Source organism: Megalops cyprinoides, chromosome 25, assembly GCF_013368585.1.
Source record: "Megalops cyprinoides isolate fMegCyp1 chromosome 25, fMegCyp1.pri, whole genome shotgun sequence".
Lineage (NCBI taxonomy): Eukaryota > Metazoa > Chordata > Actinopteri > Elopiformes > Megalopidae > Megalops > Megalops cyprinoides.
The window spans coordinates 10,268,037-10,292,983 of NC_050607.1; the positions used below are offsets into that span (position 1 = coordinate 10,268,037).

General features: G+C 45.8%; 1 protein-coding gene across 3 annotated transcripts; it reads left to right on the plus strand.

Annotated features, from left to right (window-relative positions):
- Positions 1 to 373: 373 nt before the first annotated feature.
- LOC118772138 (ankyrin repeat and sterile alpha motif domain-containing protein 1B-like) lies at positions 374 to 24,080 on the plus strand. 3 transcript variants are annotated; one of them, XM_036520408.1, is made up of 12 exons: positions 374 to 574; positions 4,341 to 4,439; positions 4,814 to 4,966; positions 15,372 to 15,479; positions 16,916 to 17,101; positions 17,673 to 17,798; positions 18,203 to 18,274; positions 19,504 to 19,590; positions 19,762 to 19,899; positions 20,079 to 20,246; positions 21,755 to 21,853; positions 22,578 to 24,080. In XM_036520408.1, exons 1-12 carry the CDS (start codon positions 374 to 376, stop codon positions 22,689 to 22,691), a joined length of 1,551 nt encoding a protein of 516 aa, XP_036376301.1. In that variant the 3' UTR covers positions 22,692 to 24,080. The 3 variants fall into 3 exon arrangements, with proteins under 3 accessions (XP_036376301.1, XP_036376302.1, XP_036376303.1); XM_036520409.1 differs by having other exon boundaries at positions 19,507 to 19,590; XM_036520410.1 differs by lacking the exon at positions 21,755 to 21,853.
- The last annotated feature ends 867 nt before the right edge of the window (positions 24,081 to 24,947 follow it).

Below are 24,947 nucleotides of genomic sequence, written 5' to 3' on the forward strand. Positions count from 1 at the left end.
GAGAGGGGGTGTGAGCAGAGAGCTTCGAGGAGCGTGGAGCATACAGATGAATGTGTGAGTTCTTGATAAAGGGGGATTCTATCAGAGCTGAGCTCTCTCACAGAGAGAAAGAGAGAGAGAAAGAGAGAGAGAGGGAAGAGAACAGCTGACAGATCCCAGCGCTGTTCCCTCCGGGACCCTAGCCCCTTTCTGCCATGCTGACCCCACCGCGGGCGGGAGGCTGAGGGGGCCTCCCCAGCGCAGCCTCAGCAGTTTCCTCCTCGTTCGCCACCCCCCCTTCCCCCCCCCTCCCCACCGCTTCCCGCGCAGCCGTAACGGGGGGGGATCGGCCGCCATGGCGGGGTCCTTCGACAGCCACTTCGCCCGGAACGCGATGTGGCAGTGCCAGCTGTCCCAGCCGGATTGCCGCTGCTACCGCGTGGACGGCTTCTCCCTGCTGAAACGCCTGCCACTGCATCCCCTCATTGGGCCCCGCTGCCCCGTCCAGTCCGTGGGCCAGTGGCTGGACAACATCGGCTTGGTCCAGTACGAGAGCCACCTGCTGGCCAACGGCTTCGACAACGTGCAGTTTATGGTGAGTACGCCCCCTGAAAGCTGCTCTTCCGCTCATCGCTGCACTCTCACGCCACACCTAAACACTGATCTTCTGCTCACCATTGCACCCAAACACTGACCCTCTGCTCAGCTTCATACCAAAATGCTGATCTTCTGCTCATCTTCATACCAAAACGCTGTTAATATCCATTTTTTTCCCCATCACCTCACCCTCACACTGCATCCAAACACTGATCTTCTGCTCATCACTCCACCCAAACACTAACCTTTTGCTCATCAGTGCACACAAACACCACACCTTCACACCACATGCAAACACTGATCCTCATTGCTGCTCCTCATCACTGCACCCAAACACTGTCCGGATCTTCTGCTATCCATCTGTGCATGAACCACTGATCTTCCTCCAAAGATGCAACAGATGCTTACTGTTGGAAACTTTTAGCTCTTTCCCGTTGGCCCTGAAAGCCTTGTATGATTTCTGAGACTATCCAGCCTTCTTGGTTTAATCTTTAAACGTAGCCTTCAGCATGCAAGTTTTAATCATAAGGTGGTTACTGCAAGATGTTCTTCTACTGCGTTCTCTGGAAACAAGCACGTAATTTGTGTGATAGTCTCTTAAGAACAGCATGTGCTTTGTGCAAGAGTCGCTGTTGTACAGCGTGTGACTTATCTAGTATTGTCTAGAGAACAATGATGTGATTTGTGAACTAGCATCTGAGGTGCAGTGATTTGTGTACCAGAAGCTGTTGTACTGTTGTAGAATCTGTTGATCTGTGTCCTAATAACTGTAGTACAGTATATGACTTCTGTACTAGTATGTGTAATACAGTGTGCATAAGGCATGATTATGTAGTTTAATTGTGGGCTGTTCTCCCACCCACTGAAACAGCAGAAGCAGAGGAGAACAGATTGGCTGTTCTGCAGTTCACAAGATGTAACAGGCATGTACTGTATATTACAGGTAGAGATAGAGGTGCAGTTAACAGGTGGAAAGAATGGTTATGTACTGGGAAAGTGGAGATAAAAGGGGTAGTAAAGAACAGCAGAGGACCCAGTACTAATCCCTGCAGGGGGGGGTAGCCAGCTGGTTTTCTCAGGTCTGCACCAAAGCAGTGGCCAGGTAGCCAACTATCCACAATAGGTAGGTTCATATTTTCCAGACGGCTAACTGTGTAGGTGGCTAATCACATTTAGGTACATTTTTCTCACATTCATAAAGTTTAGTATAGTGTACAGGTCTGTACACTATACTAAACTTTAGCTAGTCAACTCCACGTAACCTCTTCTGCCAATCTTTCCCTTCACCATGAGGAAATAAATACTGATGTCACTGTTGGAGGTAGTAGACAAATCCCATCATGCCTTTGGAGAGGTCACGAGCACTCACACAAGAACACCTGTTCCATCAGTCCTGCAAGGAGCCCCTAGAGCCCAGGATGAGCTGTGTGCTAATTATTCACTTTCTCACTGTATTCTCTCCCTTAGCGGTTCGCTCAGTGCTTAATTCACGAATGTGAACCGGGTAATTACTTTCTCTCTCTGATGTGGTGAATTCTAAAGTGCCTTTAGTTATGATTAATATTAGCAATGTTCCTGCGTCTTTTGTACTTTTGTGCTAAATTAAAGTTCCTTGTAATCTTTCTGAGGAAAATTTCCTGTTCCACAGTTCCATCAACATCCCATAGAGAAGATAAACCTGCTGGTCTAGTTTAGTTTTGTCCTTGTTTGAAACTGTACGGCTCCTCTAGCCCCAAAAGTACCGTTTCCGACATTTTATTGATGGGATGAGGTTCACAGAAGTCTCATTCAGTGGCCCTGTCGCTGGTGAAATAGATAAAGGACATTTGCTTGAAGCAACTGACAAAATAAGCATTCGACTGACTGACTCTGTTAAAGGCTGACAGCGCTGGCTAATGCATCGCCCACAGAAACAGCAGAGGGAAAGATTCTCAAAAAAAAGTTTCAGGACTCAAATAGATGCCAGCAATGGCAAGCAACTGCTCTGCTTCCTCCACCAGTTCTATTACCTCATCCACACCTGTTTTTATACCTTACTGATTAGGCAGGTGTGGCTCGCCATCCAATAGTTGGTCTTCTTACATTCAGACAACGGAAACTTTAATTACATTCAGCCAGTTTCAGACGACATTCACTGAATACAGATCTGTTGTTAACATGGAAAATGGAACGCATAACTGAGGTTCATTAAGACACAGCGTGTTACTGTCTGTTTAATAATAATTTCAGAACAGTTTCCTTAGGGACAGGCGAAGACTTTTTTTTAAGTGACGATGATTTAAATTTGAACCAGTATCATATCATATTACACAGAACTCTCAGAAGAATTTCTGCGCTCAGCTTAGAGTTAGCAGAGAAGACCCTGCGGTGCCTGAAGATTTTCATGTACGTCAACACTACGTTTCCCGTTGCCGAAACATACTGCATGACCCCTTTCCTTTTGACACCCGGCAGCAGGAACTGAGACTAAATTGGAAATACAACTCAAGGGAAAATGTGCAAAATGCTTAAAGGTTAGACACGGAATCGATACAAATTTGTCAGTGTGGGGAATGGAAATTTCACTGCATCACAAGCCAATCTGCCCATTTGATCTTTTAGTGACGTTTCTTGGGCTCAGAGTCAGTTAGTAGAGAAAGAATTGGGGGAAAGGCCTGAGCAGATCATCACATACAAGAGTCAACCAGTAGGATACACTCCCAGCCAGACTCTTCTCTTGCCATCTGTCTGACACTGACATACCCCACAAAAGAATGTGAGGAGATGCAGCTATTCCTTTGATCTCAAGACCCTTAAGGTGGCATCACATGCTTGTGGTTTTGACTAATTTTCAGAGTCCAGGCTTCTCGGTTGGAATAGAGATCTTGGTAAAGCAGGTACCCAAGGTCTCTCTCCCTCCAGTCAGACTCTGAACCAATAACCCAGCACTTCTCTATGCTGCCAGCTCAAGATGTCACTGAGAGTGATGTTGTCACACCAGTTTTTGTTCCCTGAGGTTAACGACCAATTACATCAAACAATCTATAATCTAGTTGTCATTGAATGATGAGTTCATACCAGATCAAACAACAGTCCAGACATTGACTAATGATGTCACACCTATTGTAAACCAGCAGTAACTAAGGAAGGACGTCACACTGGCAGTAACTCTGTGGTCACTAGATATTGATCCCAAACCTTAATAATCCAGCACTGGGATAGCGGCCAATGAATAAATTATTTTAGGATTACCTTAATGGGAAGGAATAAATGTGCCAAAATGTCATATTTGCTAACTCACAGCGGAGTCGTGTTGAATACAATGGCAAAGAATGAGGATAAGGTGCTCATTCATGAAACCCTGAGAATAGACTGAAAATAACAGTGAAACAAATTGAAAAGAGTCTCCCAGCTTCCTTTCATTAACACCTAGAGAAAGCCCTCCGTCAATGAGAAGGACAACCGCTGAAAATATTGGCAATGTGACCTCCGACATGAAAAACTGATTTGATTCAAACCTCTCGCTCTACTCTGCCACAGGTTAACAAAATCTTTCATACACATGTTCTTTTATCTTAACCTGAGGGAGTTAAGCATAACTCACATTTATGAGTGACCAGTGACAGTCAACATAGGTAAATTATAGCTGTCTGTCAGTGACACTCTGTTAACTCCACTGGCATACACACACATGTAAATACATACAAGCACATGCACATGTACATGCTCCCACATGCAATCAGCTCACTGACCAGCCTGACTGACGGGTGATGTTTCTCTTGCAGGGCACTAACGTGGTGGAGGACCAGGATCTGCTGGAGATCGGGATCTTAAATTCAGGCCACAGACAGCGCCTCCTGCAGGCCATCCGCCTCCTTCCCAGGGTAAGTGCGGGGTCCAGAGGTCAGGGGTCAGCAAGGAGTCACAGTCACAGTGTAACTCAATGCAAAGTACATCTCTGACCTTATGTCCTGCCTGGAATATGGCAAAAGTGCAAATTGGAAAATGTTCTTAAAGCAACAAGGCATTTCATCTGTATGTTCAACTGTCTGAACTACTGTAACCAAATGCATTTCCCACAAATTGAGACAAACAACATCCAGACAGCACCTCTGTTAGGACAAGGGGTCAGACACTCACAAATTGAAGCAGTCCCAATTTTATCGGGAGGTCTGATCACTTTAGTGTGTTCTGGTTGGAGGACGTCAAATGGGTCCCTCCTGATGGCAGTGCATTCAGTGTTTACCTTGCTCTGCAGGTACGACCCATCGGCTATGACGGAAACAACCCCACATCTGTGGCGGAGTGGCTGGAGTCCCTGGAGCTGGGAGACTACACCAAGACTTTCCTCATCAATGGATACACCTCCATGGACCTGGTCAGGAAGATCTGGGAAATAGACCTCATCAATGTGAGTGACACCACTTCCCATTTCATGGAGTTCACAATGCATGGTATTTAGAACCAACTGACAGTGTTTTAAGATCAACTGTTTAAAAGTCTGACCACTTTGCACAAGGTGTCATTGCTTGCAGATATCTCTAACTAAGGGAGGTATGGTATCAGTTGCTGGTCCAGTGCTTCCTGTTGCTGTAAGTTCTGTACATCCCACAGATTCTGTGGCACTCCAAGTAAAATTTCAAAATTACTTCATACATGCTTCATACAGTGAAACATTGACTTTCCCTTGTGAGCCAATGGCCTCTGCGATTAGAGTAGGGCTATGGCTAGATATCCCCACTGCACCGACATTTTGTTCCCGCTTTGCGTGCGGACACACACAGACATACATATAGATATAGACACACACACACACACACACACACACACACACACGCAGGAACTGCTGTCGTTTTTAAAAACGTTTAGAAACAAAATCAACCTTATTGGGACAGGAGATGGAGTGGCTGCAGGGTTTAAAGTTACCACTGGAGGGCAGCAGAGATAGCTATATGCGTGAATAAGACAGCCACTAATTGGTGCATTTATGAATAAGATTTTGCTGCGTGTCATTTGCTAAGAATTGTAGACCTTCTTATCTGAAATTATGAATCAATGAACAGTGCAACTAGGTGTATCTACTGCACGCGGAGTGTCAGTAAGATGGATAAAACTGTTCAAACTTGGAACACAGGTATAAGTGTCTTTTCTGGTGAAGAAATCTCCACTTAATCACTGGCTGGAGGACAGGGAGAGAGAGGGCTGGGGTGATAAGGGAGAAGGAGTAACAGGGAGAGCGAGAGGAAACCATTTCCTGCAGGTTACGGAGGAAACAAATCTCCCATTCTCGGCTGAGGGTAACAGATGCCGTGGCAACCGCGGGGTACAACAAAGGAGGGTTCAGCGCTGAGGAGCGGAGGGGATTGTGGGTGGGTTTAAAATAGCGGATTCTGCAGCAGCCTGCTGGCGCGGAGCCGCCGTTACATCCCGGGATCAGGCTCCACTGCTGTTCCCCTGGAAGCGCGGATCGTCTCCGCTGCCGAGAGCAGGCGCAAACTCACACACCGCTCTCTCAGTCTGCAGGAATTACACTGCGCGGCTGCCACATTCTCACTGCAACACGTACCGCTCATGCTCTGACTAAAACAACTATACATGTACATTACATTACATTACATCACATGCATTTAGCAGACGCTCTTCCATCACAATAGAACATAACTGTATCCATTCAATTTAAATGAGCAAGTGTCAGACCAGGCTCACAACACTCTGAGACCAGTGAGTGTGAGCATGTACAACTCACTCTATTCAGAACTCACTACCTTGCTAATGACTAGCTATGTACTATCTATCTATCTTGTTGTTATCATCATGATATATATGGGTTGCACTTTTATGGAGAATGACTGATAGGTTATTAGTAGATGCTGGCATATGTCCTGTCTAAACTCTGATGAGAATGCTGATCTGGAAGCTTTTCTTGTGGATCTCGTGCTTGGGTACCTGGGACACTGCTGTTATTTCCTGGATGTAGCCTAGTCAAATTATACATTGTGGAGCTTAACTGTAAGAAGCAGCGAGAGTGATTTCTTTCAGGGGTGGTTAGGTTTTGGTCCACTAGATGGCTTTAGAGCCTCTTGTTTTGGTCAAGTGTGAACCCATCGTGAATGCAGTTCAGCTAAGTGATTCCTTTCATTTAAATTCATGTAGCTGGAAGCAAAGTTGAACATGATGAGGGATGAAGAGATTTCTGTGGAAATGAGTGCCGTGGGGACTTGCACTTACTGGCTTGATTGTTGCAATTCATTTTTATACAGCTGCATGTCCTCATCTTTATGGTCTTTTCAGTGCAGAAAGGGAGAGTTTTTGTTAATGATTCAGAGCAATACTGCTTGTATGGGATTGGATATTCTTATATTCAGATATAAATTTGTGTGTGTGTGTGTCTGTGAGAGATAGAGATTTTTGTAAATGATTTTATATGGGATTGCATATTCTTACAGTCAGATCTAAATTTGTGTGTGTTTGTGAGTGAGTGAGTGTGTGTGTGTATGTTTGAGAGAGAGAGACAATGAGGGACATCCCATGAAACTGTGATGAAGCTGCAGTCTGAAGGAGTGCTGTTTACCAAAAGATTTGGCACTAATATGCAACAATTAAGTAGTAATAGTTTTACTTTTTGATGGCCGGTGAGTGGTTGCCATGACAGCTAGTGGTTGCTATAGAGATGCGAGTTTGCAGAGCGATTTCTATCTCAGCGTGTGCTGCCTCCTCGTGTTTGAGTGTGTGGTGTCTGTTTGAGTGTGTTTAAGTGTGTGTGTGTGTGTGTGTGTGTTTAAGAGTAAGCACATAAGTCTATGTATGTATATGTGAAAATGTGTGGGCACATGTGAGTGTATGAGCAAGCATATGTCAGTGAGTGAGTGAGTGAGTGAGTGAGTGAGTGAGTGAGTGAGTGAGTGAGTGAGTGAGTGAGTGAGTGAGTGAGTGAGTGAGTGAGTGAGTGAGTGAGTGAGCGAGCGAGCGAGCGTGCGTGCGTGCGTGCGTGCGTACCTATGCTATCAGTAAATGAGAATATCTGAGCCATACTGTTCTCTGTCCCTCATAAACTTGAATGTATCCCACTAACTGAAAAGCCCAAATAAATTCACATCACACCTACTGGATGGTCCATCTCTGTGGTAACAAAGCATATTCTACAGGTATCTGTGATTATATATGCACCTACATACAGGGGCATGTGGAGCTATGTGTGAGTATGTGAGAATAACTGTGTGAGGTTTGTAGGTATAAGTGTATGAGTGTTTGAGTGAGTCTGTGGGGAATGTAGGTAAAAGTGTCAGTGTGTGAGGTGTGTAGGTGGTGGTAAGTTTGAGGTGTGTAGATTTAAGTATGTGTGACTAGACATGTGAGCTGTATAAGTGTGTGAGTGTGTGAGTTGTGTTGGTATACATATATTAGTGTGTGAGGAGTATAGGAATGAGTGTGTGAGTGTGTAAGGGTGTGAGGTGTGGAGGTGTGTGTGTGCGTGTATGTGTGTGAGTTGCATAGGTATAAGTCTGTGAGTGTGTGAGGTGGATCTGTGTGAGTGTATGAGGTGTATGAATATGTGATGCGTGAGGTTTGTAGGTCTGAATATGTAAGGTGTGAGATGTGTAGGTATAAGTGTGTGAGGTGTAAGGTGTGTAGGTATGAATGTGTGAGTGTGTGAGGTGTATAGATATGAATGTGTGAGATGTGTAGGTATAAGTGTGTGAGTGTGTAAGGTTTAGGTATGAGTGTGTGAGTGTGCCAGTGTGTGAGGGGTGAAGGCATGAATGTGTGAGTTGTGAGGTGTGTATAGATATGAAAGTGTGTGTGTGTGAGGCATGTACATATGAGTGAGCCTTCAGCCCTGCTCCGGCTGCTGTTTCAGCAGCTGCTCTCTGTCAGGCTGTTGTGGGGGGAGGAGACAGGGAGCAGGAAGAGGGAGGGGGCAGATCGGCAGCACTGCGGGGAGGAGGGAGTTAAGCTCAGCACTGTCAGAGAGTCGAAGGCTACCGCTCCGCTGTCACACCTCCATCACCTGTACTATCAGATAGCGCACGCGAGCCTGTCTCTGGATGTGACCGCTGTATCCATAGAAACGAGGTGGAGGCATTCGGAGGGGGTGAGAGAGAGAGGGAGAGAGAGAGAGAGAGAGAGAGAGAGGGAGAGGGAGAGCAGAGCGGCGTTCAGACAAAGAGAGTGGTGTCAGATCAGAACGAGCGCCGGAGCGTGGAGACCCCGCTGATCGTCAGCCCGGAGAGCGGAGAGCAGCCGGCTTCTGATCCCAGAGCGCGCGCCTCCATCGACCGAACGAGCTGTTAGTCACCGCGCCTCCGCAACTCCCCCACCTCCACTTGGAGACTCACGTCCCGGTCCCCTCCGAGGGCCACAGAGGTGAGTCAGCTGGGATCAGGAGAGGGGACAGAGGACCGCTGTGACACACAGAGCTGGACCCCCGTCCCACCTTCCTCATTTGGAAAAACTCCAGATTCTCCTGGAAGAGGAAGGGAATGTACAGTAAATGAGGCACATTATGTCCCTGGCAGCTATAAGCTGAGGCACTGTGAATGAAAGCAGTAAAATGTTGGTGATACAAAATCATAGTTAGCATAAAACATTTTTATCTGTTCAACTTACCTCTGAGGGTTCTTTTTGTGTAATTATGTACCAGTTTAGTCTGTAATAATTTAGAGTAATGTCCTATTGTGTGTTATTTGGAAAGCTACTGCAGGCTTTTGGTATTAATTGATCCAGTTGCATTGTGGTCAAATCCCTTCCTCCTGAATGTTAATGAGTCACTACAGGTAGTTGTACATGCTGCTAGATTGTCTTTCATTATGAGAAAGTAAAAATAAATTAATCTTTGCTATGATATTCTGCACGGTGTGAAAAACATTCGATTATCGGATGGTTCCAGAGGCAGAGATCCTCTGTGGCCCACACACTGGTGTTGGTATATTGTACAGTCAGCTTCGGTGTTGGGAATACCTGTCAGGCACTGTGCTGCAGGTAGCGCTGAACGTGAAAGAGCGTGTATATCCCGGGCAGCCTGCTCTTTGGCAGTCTCTGCAGGGCTGCATCCGGGTTCTCCTGCTTTTCAGGACTTCTCCTCTCCTCTCATGTGGAGAGCCCGTCTGGCCCCTCTGTGAAGCCGCAGTGTGTGTGTGCCTGCGTGCATGTGCGTGTGTGCGTGCGTGTGTGTCCCCTCCTGCGTATTTCTACAAGCAGCACACTCCGCTCAGACGTTCAACAGATTTGTTTTCACCTGTTGAACAGGTGTGGAGACTCTGTTTCATCTTCTCAAGTTTGAGGAGAAAATATTGGGGATCACTGGGAATAAAAGGAGTGTTTTGTACAGATGCTGCGGAGAGACCAGGTGCACATAGAGTGTGTGGCGGCTCTGAAGGGTCACAGCAGCTGGAATCACATCTTTCTCATATCTGCATGTCATAACCTAGAAAAATCTGTTTCCATGTTCACGAGTACATCTTCCTGCATTTCACTTGATTTGAACGAGAGGAATCTATATGAGTAATCCTAGCATGTGTACATGCGTGCGTGCATAATTGTGTGTATGTGCGTGGTGGTGGTGGGGGGGCATGTGCATAAGTATGTGCGTGCCTGTGCATGTGTACGCACATGTGCTGGAACAGGAGTGTTACTTGCAGTTGTGTACATTTTCGATTCCCAGGTTCCTGCATTTTGTGCGGTGCTACTAAACTTCATTGCATGGTTATCATTGTAGCCGTAGTATTGCAGGGGCTAACGGCACTCAACCGCCGAACTGCAGCGAGCGTAAGGCTTCTTACCATTGGTCCTCTGGGCTGCTGTATTTCCGTGGAGTTACAGCTGGAGCCAGCTGCCTTTTACATAGGGCACCAGTTCCCCACACAGTTGCTAGGTAACCAGCACTGGTCTCCCTCCAGTTGTCCCTGCATCACGGGCGGCTGGTGCAACACGCATCCGAGGGAAAGGGGCTCCGCTTCCTGCTGCATAAAGACAGACTTTTTCAGTCAGGACCGTCATGAATGCACTTCATCAATGAATGAGTTCCTCCTTATGCAGTCAAGGTTTTCACAGAATGCCAAGTTCCTTCTGATCTAAAGGATCAGGGATAATAAAATACAGATAGAGTGCAGGACAAGAAAAAACCTCTGCTCTTTCATTAGCGGGGGGGTTTTTGGATTGAGTGTCATTGGTCATTTATTACTTTTTGTGGCTGGGAATTGTGTATCGATTCCAGCGAGAATACAAGAATAGAGAATCCCAATACAATAAGGAAGGCTTTTTAAAAACCTAACGCTCCACTTGGATGGATCTTTATGGGAAGGAGTGAAGATCTGTAAATGTCAGTGTCCATAAACACTGATCTAAGGGTATAAAACTGTCAGCAAGGGCTGCATGAGTGTCTCCTAACTCAGACACAATACCAGCAGGCAGCAGCAAGCTGCGAACCTCAGGAAACAACACTGAGTGCTCTTTGAGTCACGTCTCCGGTTCACTGTGAGGATATGGAAGAGATGGGGCTCCAGGAAAACAGATGCATGCGGCGAATCCCATCTTAGCGCAATGTGCCAGTGGGAGATACATTTGACCAGCTGGAAGCTCTGAAACCTCTAAGCCCCGGCTTTCGTCTCCAAGATGGAAATGCATTTTCTCTTTATTTTTTTCTAACCAGATCTAGTCAGTGTCATTCTGCTCCTCTCATGGCAATCTAACCAATCAGAGGGAATGTGACACCCCCCCCCCCCCCCCCCCCAAAAAAAAAGGAGGGTGAAAACACCACTTCAGTTTCAGGGGAATGTCACTTGTGTGCCTTTCTTTTGTGGGCACTGCATTTCCCCAAATCCCCTAGGAGGCTTCAGAGCAGCTCTGGTGCAATTCCCTGTCTTCTGCCATAGTTAGCTCCCTCCCATTGGAGACCACAGTAGCCTGTCAGAGAGCCCAGGGTGTCCTCAGTGGCATCTGCCGCACCTGCTCATGTCCCAGATGGGAGGCCACCAGAGAGGAATGCCCACTGTGGCTGGGGTTTTCATGCACTCATAGTCCCAGGGCTGTGTGTATGAGTATGTGTGAGTCTGAGGTTTACTTTCCCCTCTGATAAAGCTCTCATTACATCTCATTTGTCCTCAGGCTGACACAATTAAGAAGTATGAGGAGTAATATTCCATTATCTGCAAAGAGGCTCCGTTTTACTCCAGAAACTGTGGCTGATTTTTTCCTCTATTTCAGCTGTAACTGATAAAATTAAATATTGTTGGACATATGCTGCATTTTGAGGGTTTTTTTTTTACTTTTGTGATCCTACAAAAACACAATGCATTTGTTTTTATTTGGGGCCATTTGAGGACAGGGAGATAATTTAAACTTTTCTTGTCGCAATTCTCATCTTATTTTTGGGTTTGTATCCTCACAAGAACAAAGTGTGTATAAAATCTCTTAATATACAGTATGTACTTGTAATGTGTTCCAGTCTGTTTATGTGCCACCAGAGGTTCAATGCCAGACTGAGTTCAGTATTATCACTGTGGGTCATTTCTTCTCTTTTAGCAAAGCATGATTGCTCCTCTATGTCATGTCATTCAGCATCTGTTACTTTGTTACTTATTTACTATGTGCATTGAATAGAGTTAATTTGACCAAATGCTGTATTGTAAATATCCATATGAACAGAACTGTTTCTGACGATTTTTCAGAATGAAGTGGTGAGTCAGGTTTCGTCATTCAGTCTCTGAGTCCTTTCTAAGAACAGCACAGTAAATTAGGTCCCCTGGGAGCAGTTTCTTCCTTTTTTCAGAATGACACAATGACTCAGGTAAATGTACGCGCTGACTCATTTTCTTAAATGAAAAGGCATGTTCCAGCTTTAATTCATGACTGCACTGCAGCTGGGAGTCTTGGATATGCTGTGGCTGGCTGGTCCCTTTCTGTCTGTTTCAAATGAAGGAAGTCAGCATCACCTCTCAGGTCAGCTATTTTATTGTCTCTGAACTCCACATCTCTGACTCTCGGAAACACATTATAGACTACAGACATAACCCTCTTGGTGTACATCCATGGAAGGTTTTAGCACTGCTACCACAACATATTTATAATCAGCAGCTATATTCTTATATATTCAGAGAGACCTCTGCGCTACAAGAGAATGCCCTTTTGCTAATGCCATTGTTAGAAGAGATATGGAACTTCTCTTTTACACTTCATATTTGTGGAAGTGTGTGGATCTCACTGTCTACCTTCACTCACATCTGTAAGTCCATCTCCTTGGCCACCAGAGCTGGGCACACACTCCTACAGCAGATTAGTTGCCTGTGTGCATTTGCGTCATATACAGGAGGTGAGCTGGCGTGATGACACGGCTGTGGTGCACCTGCATTAACTTGTGGAGGTCAGAGGAACTCTGTTTAAGATGTAAATGTAAAAACATAGCCGTTTTACACTGGCTACTGGCCTGTGAGTGAACAATGTCCCCGTTTTCCTAGCGACTCTTGAGGAAACTCAAGATATACATGCCATATTAACCAATAATTCAAATGCTGAAACAGGACACTCACATACGAATGTTTTCCGAATGTATGCATAAAAACGCTTCAGGGAAGGATTACATTGTTATCCTTGAATAGCCCCGTGCACTTACATAACAAGCCTTATTACAGCTTTCGGAATAAAGGCCTGATTCATCCGACGGCTCTGCCTCTACCCTCAGTGTCTTCTCCACTTCCCTGCACATTAGAGGGATCTGCATTTAAATGAGCCTCATTCTCTGCTCACGCGCTGCTTGACGCCGGGGCTGTAATATGTACGTATGCTCAATGCCCACTCAGTGCTAACGTGCCCCCTTTTCCTTCTGACAATACGGCTGGAATTAGCCGGTGTGCTTGTGCTTGTTTTTGCCCTCGTTCCATTGCGTTGACTGTAATGTTGCCTGAGGGGTAAGAAGTAGGTTAATTATGCGTGTGGAAATGTTTTACGAGGCCTTAAATGAAACGGTTTGGGGTGTAATTGGAATTGGAATCGGCACTTGGCGCAAGGGAAGCCCCACAGTGAAGGAGCTCGGGTCAGTGGGCTGCATGCAGGAGGACTGCTGTTGTGAGTGAGACCCATTCAGTAAGGCAAGTACAGCACACAGCAGTCTGCTTACAAAAGCCACATACATCCAGCATGATTTGGTTCCTAAAGGGGTTCATACATAAAATTGGAGATCAATCTTTTATAAAATCAGCACAATTCAAGTGAGCGCCGTGTAATCTATGTATATCAATGCCATAGCGCAGTCAATGTCCTGAACTAAATGAAAACATAAAATCTAAGTTTTGATAAAGTTTGACTCACTTAAACTTTTTTGTGTGTCTCTGTGATCATTTCTTCTGTAGTACCTGGCTGGTTCTCTATTGTACTTATTTCCTTGATCTCAAGGCTGTTGTGAGACTTGGGAAGGCAGTATTTCCATCTCTGGAGGGTATCTTTCTTATTCCTTCCATTCCACCTGGCATCCATTCACTTAGTTACACTGAAGAACTTTTTCCTCGAAATGTTTTATGTTCCAGGTGCTTTGGTGCTTGGCACAAGTTAAGAGATGTAGTTGAATTTTTATGGCTTTTTCATTAAATATGCACCTTTGCACACAAGTGAGCCAAAGTGTCCTTGGAGATCTCAGACTGATTCTTTCACATTATGTATTTAAAAAGTGTTAGGATAGGAACAATTCTGTCATAGTATTTTGTCCACAATATGTGATTGGTGCTTATACAGTATTTCTTATAAATGGAGTGCACTGTGATACTCGAAAAGAATGTCCTTTGATCATTATAGTCTTGGCTGTTTTAATATGCCTGACTTTTATATTTTACGTATGAAAGAGCAGAGTGAGGAAAATGATCAGATCTTTTTCTGTTAAGTTTGTGGCTCAGGACTTTGAACACATCTTAAGACATGTAGAAATTTGTTTTCAACACTATATTTATTTTGAAGTCCCATATTCTAATCTTAAATTCTAAATCGCATGTTTCTTCTCTTCGGGTGTTTGCATTTTCAGTTTCTTGCATACTCCTTTCATCAGTGTATGGTTTTTTACTCAACAGTCTTTAATCTCCAGCAGACTTAGTATCAAACCCATCACATCATCTGTTTACTCATTTATTATTTATGTACTATTTTTATCAATGCATTACCCTAATGCCGTCCTTGCATTTAAAACACAGCACACATGAGGTGTCAGTGTATATGAACCATTTACTGGCAGAATCCTGTTGTTTTTCCACACCAGTTCTACTGTATAAGCAAGGTTATTTGTTAGATGCAAAGAGAAAATTGCCAAATTTCCAAGTTTGCTGGCTAGCTAACTAAATTAAATTTGTGGCTATGCTCATCAGGTTAGCTAGCTGTAGACTTGGAGAGGCACGACTGGGCTCTGAATACTACACAACAGTTTTCTCTCCATAAACACAGTGACATGTTGAGTAGTCTGATTTGGTAGCACGCATAGCTGTGGGGGTATGCCCACACAGTGTCATTGATGGGCATTCTAGAATACTACTCTCAGTGCTATGTTCTCTTAAGAGCTCTATAATTCAGGGAGCAGGGAGTAAGCATCAGTTAATCATCTCTGCAGATACCTCTTCAGGGAGAATTAACAATTACCTTTGGGTTATGGCCTTAGGTTGTAAAGTACATCAGTCTTTGAAACTGCATGTGAAACACTGATGTTTACTGTCTTTCTGTGTGCCTCTCTGTGTGTGCCTTTGTGCCTCCTGATGTTTGAAACCTAGTGTAGGGAGCATTCCTGGTCTTTTTAGTCTCAGAACCACAGGCCAGTGTTTCACTCCTCTTACCTGTCTCCCCCGCAGGTGCTGAAGATAAATTTCATCGGACACAGGAAGCGTATTTTGGCGTCTCTGGGAGACCGGCTACACGACGACGTGGCCCAGAAGCCAGTCCGTGCCACCTCCTTAAGGGTGAGTGTGACACCCGCCTGGCTTGTCCTCTCCCAGCTGGAGCCGTTAGGCGTGAAGCCTGCCATGAGCTGTGACACTGTAGAGAGTCAGAACAGCATTGTAGAGCAGTGATCAGAACAGCTGAGTGGAACAGTGATCAGACAGTGTGGAGCAGTGGTCAGAGCAGCAGTGTGAAGTAGTGGGAAATGCAGCTGTGTGGAGCAGTGATCAGGGCAGCAGTGTAGAAAAGTGGTCAGAGCAGCTGTGTGGAGCAGTGGTCAGGGCAGCAGTATGGAGCACTGGTCAGGGCAGCTGTGTGGAACAGTGATCAGGGCAACTGTGTGGAGCAGTGGTCAGAGCAGCTGTGTGGAGTAGTGGGAAATGCAGCTGTGTAGAACAGTGGTCAGAGCAGCTGTGTGGAACAGTGGTCAGAGCAGCTGTGTGGAGCAGTGGTCAGGGCAGCTGTGTGGAGCAGTGGTCAGGGCAGCTGTGTGGAGCAGTGGTCAGGGCAGCTGTGTGGAGCACTGGTCAGGGCAGCAGTGTGGAACAGTGATCAGGGCAGCAGTATGGAGCACTGGTCAGGGCAGCAGTGTGGAACAGTGATCAGGGCAACTGTGTGGAACAGTGATCAGGGCAGCAGTGTGGAGCACTGGTCAGGGCAGCAGTGTGGAGCAGTGGTCAGGGCAGCTGTGTGGAGCAGTGATCAGGGCAGCTGTGTGGAACAGTGATCAGGGCAGCAGTGTGGAGCACTGGTCAGGGCAGCTGTGTGGAGCACTGGTCAGGGCAGCAGTGTGGAGCAGTGGTCAGGGCAGCTGTGTGGAGCAGTGATCAGGGCAGCTGTGTGGAACAGTGATCAGGGCAGCAGTGTGGAGCACTGGTCAGGGCAGCTGTGTGGAGCAGTGGTCAGAGCAGTAGTGTATAGCAGTGGTCAGGGCATTAAGTCAATGCTGTTTCCTTTTGCACTAAACACAGTGTAATCTGGGTAAAATGTATTTACAATTGTGTAAAAGCGTGTTGAATGAATACAGTAAGATGTCCTTGTGTGGTTGCATTATAATAATATAATAATAAAACAATGTATGGAGGGGGGCTTTAGTGAGGTTTTTGCATTTTTAACAGGGATGAATCAAGTGTTCTGCTGCAGCTATTTCAAGCTGCTTTCTGTCAGTAGAACAAGGCGGCGCGGGTGGAAATTAGCTAAAGGTCAATTTCACACTGATACTAGGAAGTGGAATTATTAATGCATGGAAGAGCTTACCAGGATTTGCAGTGGACGCAGGGACCCTTGGAAACCTTCAAGACCAGAGCTGGATTTACTCTAGTGTGCATAGATGGAAATGGCTGCTGTTGTCATGCTCTAATATCTTTATGATGTCGTTCGATGTCATGCTATTTGATGTGATGTAACATGAACCCCTCATGAGCAGTTTGAGTGAGATGTGACAGGCTCTCCGCAGGACCCGAGCGGGAACCACACGCCCCCCCAGCTGTCCCCGTCGCTCGGCCAGAGCGCGTACGCCGCCAGCTCGCTGGACGTGCAGCACCTCATGATGCAGGCCGACCCCCGCCGGCGGCGCAACGACAGCTACTTCGAGGATGTGCCGCGCTCCAAGCTGGAGCGGCAAATGGCCCAAGTCAGCATGGTGAGTGCCCTCCGACGCAGCGGCCCATCAGACGCCCGTCTGCTGCAGAGTGTAGCGGTGTTCAGTGATGCGAACTGGATGTCCCATAATCCTCTGTAGCCTAGGCAGGGTGCGAGGCGTAGCTGCTTACAGATGTAATCCGAGGGAGGCGCAGGAAAGCAGAGGTGCCATTTTCACACCTGTGAAATGAGTGTTAGACGGTATTCAAATTTAGAAGGAGCCCGTAGAGACATGACATTCCTTTTCAGGGTCTTTCCTCGCAAATTAACAGGCAGAAGTGTTCCTGACTGCCAGACACCTCAACAGCGAGGATGCTCCTTTGATGTTGTGTCACTGCTGCTAACATATCACTGATACGAATAAGGAAGAAACAAATCAAATAAATACAGAGAGGGATGAGTAACTTGACAAAATCTCCCCCATTTTATGTGTTTTGACTGGGAAAGGTGTCATCTAGATCTGTCTGTTTCAGCCGCACAAGATGCCCCTCAGTATCTTTTTTGTTTTGTGTGCATTATAATTTGTGTGTCAACTTGACATTTCGGTTTGTCTGAAAACTTACAATTTCCAGCAAGGCGAGTGGTGTGAGCCAATCACGTTGCGGCCCCCCAACGAGGCGACGTCGTCCACGCCGGTGCAGTACTGGCAGCACCACCCAGAGAAGCTCATCTTCCAGTCGTGTGACTATGAGGCCTATGTGAGTACTGCCCCTTCCATGTGACCATGGTGAAAGAAGCGAAAGAGGAGGATTAAGAGGAAAGAAAGTATAAAAGTGAAAGCAAGGGAGGCACAGGAAGTTAATTTCCATTTGGATTGGCATAAAGACGTTTGGTATGTTGAAAAAAGTCCCCTCTATGGAACAGAACTAGGAGTAGACAGTCTCTGTTAGTTGAATGAGATGGGGCAGGGAAACCAAGGGGTTTACAAACAGGGCTACACCATGAAGTGATGACCCCTCTCTCTCCATTGCGTACCACTCTGTGGGGCTGCCACCATAATTCTGCCCTCAATAAATCAACCAGACGGGACTGCAATGGAATTTTAATGAAATGTCACGATGGTGCTACTAGTGTAACCTAACTGGCTTTGCTCTGCCCTCAGTACCTGGGCTCCATGCTGGTGAAAGAGCTGAGAGGAACAGAGTCCACGCATGAGGCCTGTGCCAAGATGAGGGTACGAGTCCTGCTCACGGTGTGCTTCCTCACCTCCCATTCTGTCCTAACCTGCCCTGCCCGCTAGCATCCCTTGTTAGCTTCCTTACCACAGCGGAATGGGCAAGTGAAGGGTTTACACATCTGAGGCGCTGGAGAGGGTTAATGCTTCGCTTGCTTTGAGTCTCATTAACAGTCACTTCACTGGTTCTGTATCTTCATGAATAATGCAGCGCCTCCCCCCAGTAGAAATCATTTAATATTCATAGTACGCAACCCGCCCCCCACCCCCCCAGCCACCCAAAGCACCTCCCTTGCAGAAACCATTTAATATTCATGCTACATTCATCTTAAAGCCTCGACTTGGTTTATCAGCTCCTTTGCATTCTCAGAGAAAGGAGGTCAGTCTTGAGAAAATAAATGAGATTCTTTTCTTTTGAGGTTTCTTATTGTTTTTTGGTAATGTTGTGTCCATCTGTGCACTATATCTGTGAGGTTTTCAGTATCAGGCTCCCCTGTGAACGCATAAGGATTTTTCCCACATTAATACGCAATAACCCCTCTGTTTCCATCCATCTCAAAATTGTCAGAAACAACGGTGTCAGGTTGCTGTTCTGACAGCAACCTGGTGCCATGGAGAAATGCTGGAGAAATGCTGAAGCAAACAGAATATAGTACTGGTGGAAGAGATGGGATGAATTTGAATATGAATATTGCTGGTGTGGAATACATTAGGGGCTCTGAGTGGCAGGAAAGTGAATGTAGACATTATCATGCACTTCTTCCAACCCTCATCTTTCAAAGTAAAGAGGTGGCAAGGGGAGGCCTTGTGAAGGACAGGCCTGCAGTGAGAGCTCTATTAAAAAGCTGAAGGAAACAAGTCAGAATGTCTTCTTCACAAACGGGCAGCACCTTCATGAATGACCTTGGAGGGCAAAGCACATCAGACAGGCAGAGGGAGCAAACGAGAGTAACACGCGTTAAATTATTCATGACGCAAAATTCTGTCTTTGAAAATATAATGTTCTGTGTTTTTTGTGGCCATATCTGATGGCAGTTCACTCCCTTAAATATAAAGCTCAACTGACAGTTCACTTTAAAAGATTCATTCAAGTAATGTGCCAGAGTTGTAGGGAGCAGCAGACAATATACCCAGCCAACAAACTGTCAGAGTCAATTTTTATTGCTCTGATTGCATAGGAATCTGTCTGAGTGCAGGCTGTTCTCCTATTTTCTGCTGTGCTCTCTAAGAAGTCTACAGATCCGATGAAGAAGATCCCAACCATAGTCCTCTCTGTCTCCTACAAAGGCGTCAGATTCATTGATGCCACCAACAAGGTAAACTTCCTCTCAATTCACTCTTCTCTTAGGAAATGTTAACACACAGTGCGTGCGTGAATTGTTCTTTTAAAATCCTAAAAAACAATTAAGAATTAATTCATTCAAGAACACTCTTAAAACCATAAAGTTCTGGGCACCCTGATATTCTCCCATCTCTCCCGGTGTCAGAACATTATTGCCGAACACGAGATCCGCAACATCTCCTGTGCTGCCCAGGACCCAGAGGATCTCTCCACCTTTGCCTACATCACCAAAGACCTCAAGTCCAGCCACCACTACTGCCACATCTTCACAGCCTTCGACGTGGTGAGTGTCTTCAACAGGAGGTACTGCATTAGCGCTCCAGCCTTAGGGCTGTCTCTGCAGAGCATTGCAGAGGGTCAGTTTCCTCTGTCCCAGAACACAGGAAAAGGAAAAAAAGGGAAATAGTTGTGTCTATGTGACACATGATGTATAATTACCCCATGTGTTGGTGTCTGGGGCAGAACCTGGCCTATGAGATCATCCTGACACTGGGACAGGCGTTCGAGGTGGCGTACCAGCTGGCCCTCCAGGCGCGGAAGAGCGGTCATGGGTCATCCACGCTGCCCGAGAGTTTCGACAACAAGGCCGGCAAACCTATCCCCAAGGGCCGGATCAACATCCGCAAGTCTGTGAGTGTCACCAAGCCCCCCCCCCCCCCCCCCCCCCCCCCCCCCCCCCACCGCCCCGCCCCCCAGCCAACCTCTCCACCAATAACATCACGTTACATCGACAACCCAGCCAATAACATGTTCAGTGCCACTGCAGCTGAATGGAATTCTGAACAAAACAAGTAAGATTCACAAAGAGACATGTCACGCACTACTTTGCCTTCACTGACGACACATTTTTGCAACTTCTTTACACCTCAGTGCTAGTAAACATGCAGGTGCCCTACTTACAGCGCACATTCCTCTGTAAATTCATTGGATATTTATGTGCTTTTCGCAATTTCACACTCCTAGTTAACATCCTGTATTTTTCATGTAGGTGGAGTTCTTTCCACCCACTAAGCACTGCCTCGTATGGAATATTTCCACTGTAGCGTGGCATTGTGATTCATACTGCGGCTTGCTCGACTGTTCTTACCTGAGCCTCATTCACCCTTTTGAAATTCGCTGCGTTCCTCCCTGATGACCACACTCCTGCCCTGTAGGCCTTTCAGCCTACAGGTGAATGCTGTGCGAAACCTGTGCCCTGCAGCATTGGTCTGCTACTGGAGCGATGACCTCAGCAAAATCTTCCTCCTCCTCCTCCTCATATTCTCATCTCACCACCATCATCTTGCCTGTCCTCAATTCTGTTCATTTCATATTCAATGCGATGCATCGTTCCATGCTGCCATTGTCCTTGTAATGGTGTGCTTGAGTGTGTGTGTTAATGGGGGGGTGTATCAAAGTGGCAGTATATATAATGAGAGTAAAGTCATGTTGGACTTTAAGTTTGAATAAGTCAGAGGTGTCGTAGTTTTATATACTGAAACCCATCATAAATACAACCTGAACAAAGTTAGCACACATCAATTCATTTCTGTTGCAATCTGACGGACAGCAACACAAGTTAATTTTAGCAAAAGTATTAAAAACTAGCTAGATTGTTTTATTTACTTGGCCTCAAAAATTTGACAATCAGGCAGTTGAGAGCGCAACTTTATAATTTGACTGTCCTTCCATACCAGAAAGAATACCTCTAATTTAGTTGGGGTCATTCGTGTCCCACTGTACCCTATTTTCACCAGACAGCCTTCGTGTCTTCTTAGTTGTTATCGTAATGTTTAGTAATGCCTTTTCAGAAATACAATGCCCACTTAGTGAAATCAAACCAACTAGATTTTGGAATTTTGGGAAAATGAATTTTAAGGTGGTGGGAGAGAGAAAGAGCGAGAGAGAGAGAGAGAGAGAGAAAGAGAGAGAGAGAGAGAGAGAGCGAGAGCGAGAGAGCGTGAGAGAGAGAGAGAGCGAGCATTATCTCTGTATATGGCTGTTTCGTCCGTTTCACACCGCCATCTCCATTTATTCTGTAGGGTTGCAATTTAGTCCTCCTCCTCTTTCCTCTCAGTCGGTCTCCGGGCACAGTGCATCAGTGTGTTGCCATGCCGACCAGACCGTTTGACCTTTTTGCCCTTGTGTTCCACTCATAGGTCATGCCCCCCTCTAGCTGCTGGTCCCTGGGGCATGTATACACCCCCCACTGGCCTCCTCTTCACCATCCTCTTCATCCTCACAAAGTTCAGTTTCAGGTCTCCTTCAACTTGCCTTTTATTCCTCTCTTTCCCTGCTGTTTTGTCGGTTTAACTGTTCCTCATTTGTTTGCGCTGTCGCTCTCCGTTTTACTCTCTCTGTCCCTCTCCTTTCTATCTTCTCTCTTTTTACGTGAATGTTTATTTCTCTGTCAGTTTCATTCCCTGTCTTCTCATCATGGTGTGGTTTTGCTCAAGTCGCTCTTGATTTCTAAAAGCAGACATTGCATTCTGGATATTAAACCATGTTTTTATCTGTTAAGGGCTATACAAACAAAAATTACTTTCAGTTTAACAGTTAATCATTTCAGACAGTAATTTTAAATTGCATGAAGATTGATATTAAAGGTAATGTCATTTTTTGTGATATAAGTATGTTTTCATGGTTTAATTTTCAAAATAGAAATAAAAATTTCAAATGCCCAGTATTGTACAATTTAGGATTTTTAAATAAGGGACACTTTTCCTAATATCTGGCCTCAGTGCAGACAGTGTGTGATTATGCTCTTTTATTTGAATGTACTGGCCAACTGAGCACAGACATACAGTATGAACAATGGTACATGTGCCCTTCACAGAAAACTGCTTTGGAAGCAGAGAAAAGCTCTTGGTGGAATTTAATAATCTAAATATGTAAAATTTTGTATTTTCAGTCACTGAAGAGCTTGCATTTGTGTGTATGCGTTCATGAACATTCTAACGCACCGCCCCTCTCTTCCCTCAGATGGAGCAGCCCTCAATGGATCAGAAAAGCCATGCCAACGTGCCATGGATACTGGAACCAGGGCAGGAGGCCAAGCGGGCAGTCAGCACCAAGTATGAAACCACTATTTTCTAATATACGCTCACCGTCCTCTCCTGAGTGTGTGCCTTTAGAGCGCCCTCTAGAGGACCCTCCCTGTTGAGACACGGGCCGAGTGGCCTGTGACCTCTCGCCGCCCACGGTTAACTGTGGCCGCTGCACAATGCCGCCGCTGGCTCCTCTGTCCCTCCCGACTTCCCGCGGAGGGCGCTGCGGGAGCATGAGCGCAGGCCCCAGCGTGTGCCGCTCTGTCCTGGCCTGCAGGGGGCAGCAGTGGGCTCCCAGAGTCAGACCTCAGTGTTAGCCGCTCCATTCGGTCTTCGCTCCTCTCTACACCCTGCGGTCCTCGCTCCTGTTTTCCCGGGGGCCTCTTTTGAGCGGTGTCTACGGACCACCCCGACGGCCTGAACGAAAGGGTCACCGTTTTTGACCTTTGAACTTCTCCTTGGGCGCATTCTGAGCTGTTGCTGGGGGCAGGGGGGGGACCATTTTTTTGGGGAGACCGGCGGAAAAGCGAGGGAGACCTGATAGCTCGGCTTCAGTGCCCACAGGAGGAATGGACTGTTAGAACGCATGTCTTGCTTGAATGCAATTTAGCAAATTTTTGAAAGTTCAGCCCACATGCCTTGCAAAGTCCTCTGATACCTTACATTTTATAGTGTTTTTCAGTATGGCTTAAGCAACATTTTTGGTAACTCGCGTGATCCTTTACTCCAAGCAAACCGATTGGCTTGAATCTTTCTTAATGGAGCATGTGGGTGCGTCAGAACACAAGAAGGAACTGGCAGTGTGATATTTGATACTGGAGTGTAACACCAGGGAGCAACAAAACTATCTACATACCAGTAAAAAGTGAGAGGTGTTATTTTTCATTTATTTGAAAAAAATTAGCGGTCTGAGAAACGCAGGGCAGCTTACCAAGAGTAAGAACCCTCAGGTGGATGGAGGAGGAGGAGAGGCCCAAGGCTGTGTTTCTCAGGGACTCTGGGTCAGTGATGTTATCTCACTCACAGGGCCAGTGCTGAACATGCATGTCCATCACTGTGGAATAGAAAGAATGTAATCAGCCCTGAACACGAACCCTCTAATTGCAAAGGTCGTGCAACATGCACATATGTACAGATGCAAGGACATTGTTTGAACGTGCAAATTGTAACCGGTCCCCACCTGCTTCCCTTGGGATGAGGAGCATGCAGATTTGATCTTTGACCTTTTGGATATTGCCTGGTGGCTACCTTGCAAAGACACTCCTGCCAATCATCTTAGTCTCATCTCAGAAGCTCCAGCAGGGACATCAAAGCCAGCACGGGGAGAGAGGACTCCCAGCTTTCAGTTTTGGAAGTTTGGGACCACAGTATGAACCCGTTCAAAGTGAAGGGACAGGGCTTTTGGAACAGCCTTCTCCCAGCTGTGCTCTAGTGTGTGAGGGACCAATGCTTTTTGGGTTGGTGGTAGACAACTCAGTAACTGACTCATTCTATGTTTTTCACGCTTAATATCAGATTATTTACTACTATGTTACAATTTTATTATGTGACTGTGGTCAGCATTGTCTTAATGTTACATAAATTTTTATATAATATGCTGAATTGAAGCTGAACTGCCATTCACTCAACTGCCATCCTGCCATTGAATTTGCAGCTGGCAAAACAAAACATAGGTTTGAAATGAAAATAAGGTGTATGCTCTCTTGCTGGGCTGAACTGTTAATTTTGGATGTAATATTTTACCGCATTGTAACTGTGCAAAAATAAAAAGAGTCCTTGTGTAAATCAATATTTCGCTAAACCATTGTTTTTTGCATTGGAATTGAAAATCTGCAGCACTTCATACTGAAACCACGGCAAACGAATTAAAGAAATAAAAAAAATGACATGACGTTACAAGAAGATCGGTTAATGGCAACCATCCTGCAAGCCATTACTCTTTACAGACTTGCGCTGCCACTCCACAGATTTATCTCTCTTGGTCATACTTATAGGGCTTATACAACATAAACATAGAATAAGCATATTATGTACAACGATCTGTGCCTCCAAGAACACCAATTTACAATGCAACAAACACCTGACTGTTCCATGATACAGCACAGATTTTTCCTCTCGTGTGTTCACCTCATATTACAGCCTTATGCCTGATACCCACTGAATCAGTGCCATTCTAGTATTACTGCCCTGGAATTGATATATAACATGCTGCTGTAGGAACTGCCAGGACAGAAAGAAAGAATGTCTTTCTTTCAGTAGACCCTGACAGCCATTCAAGCAAAAGCGCTTAGCAACACCCTGCCTT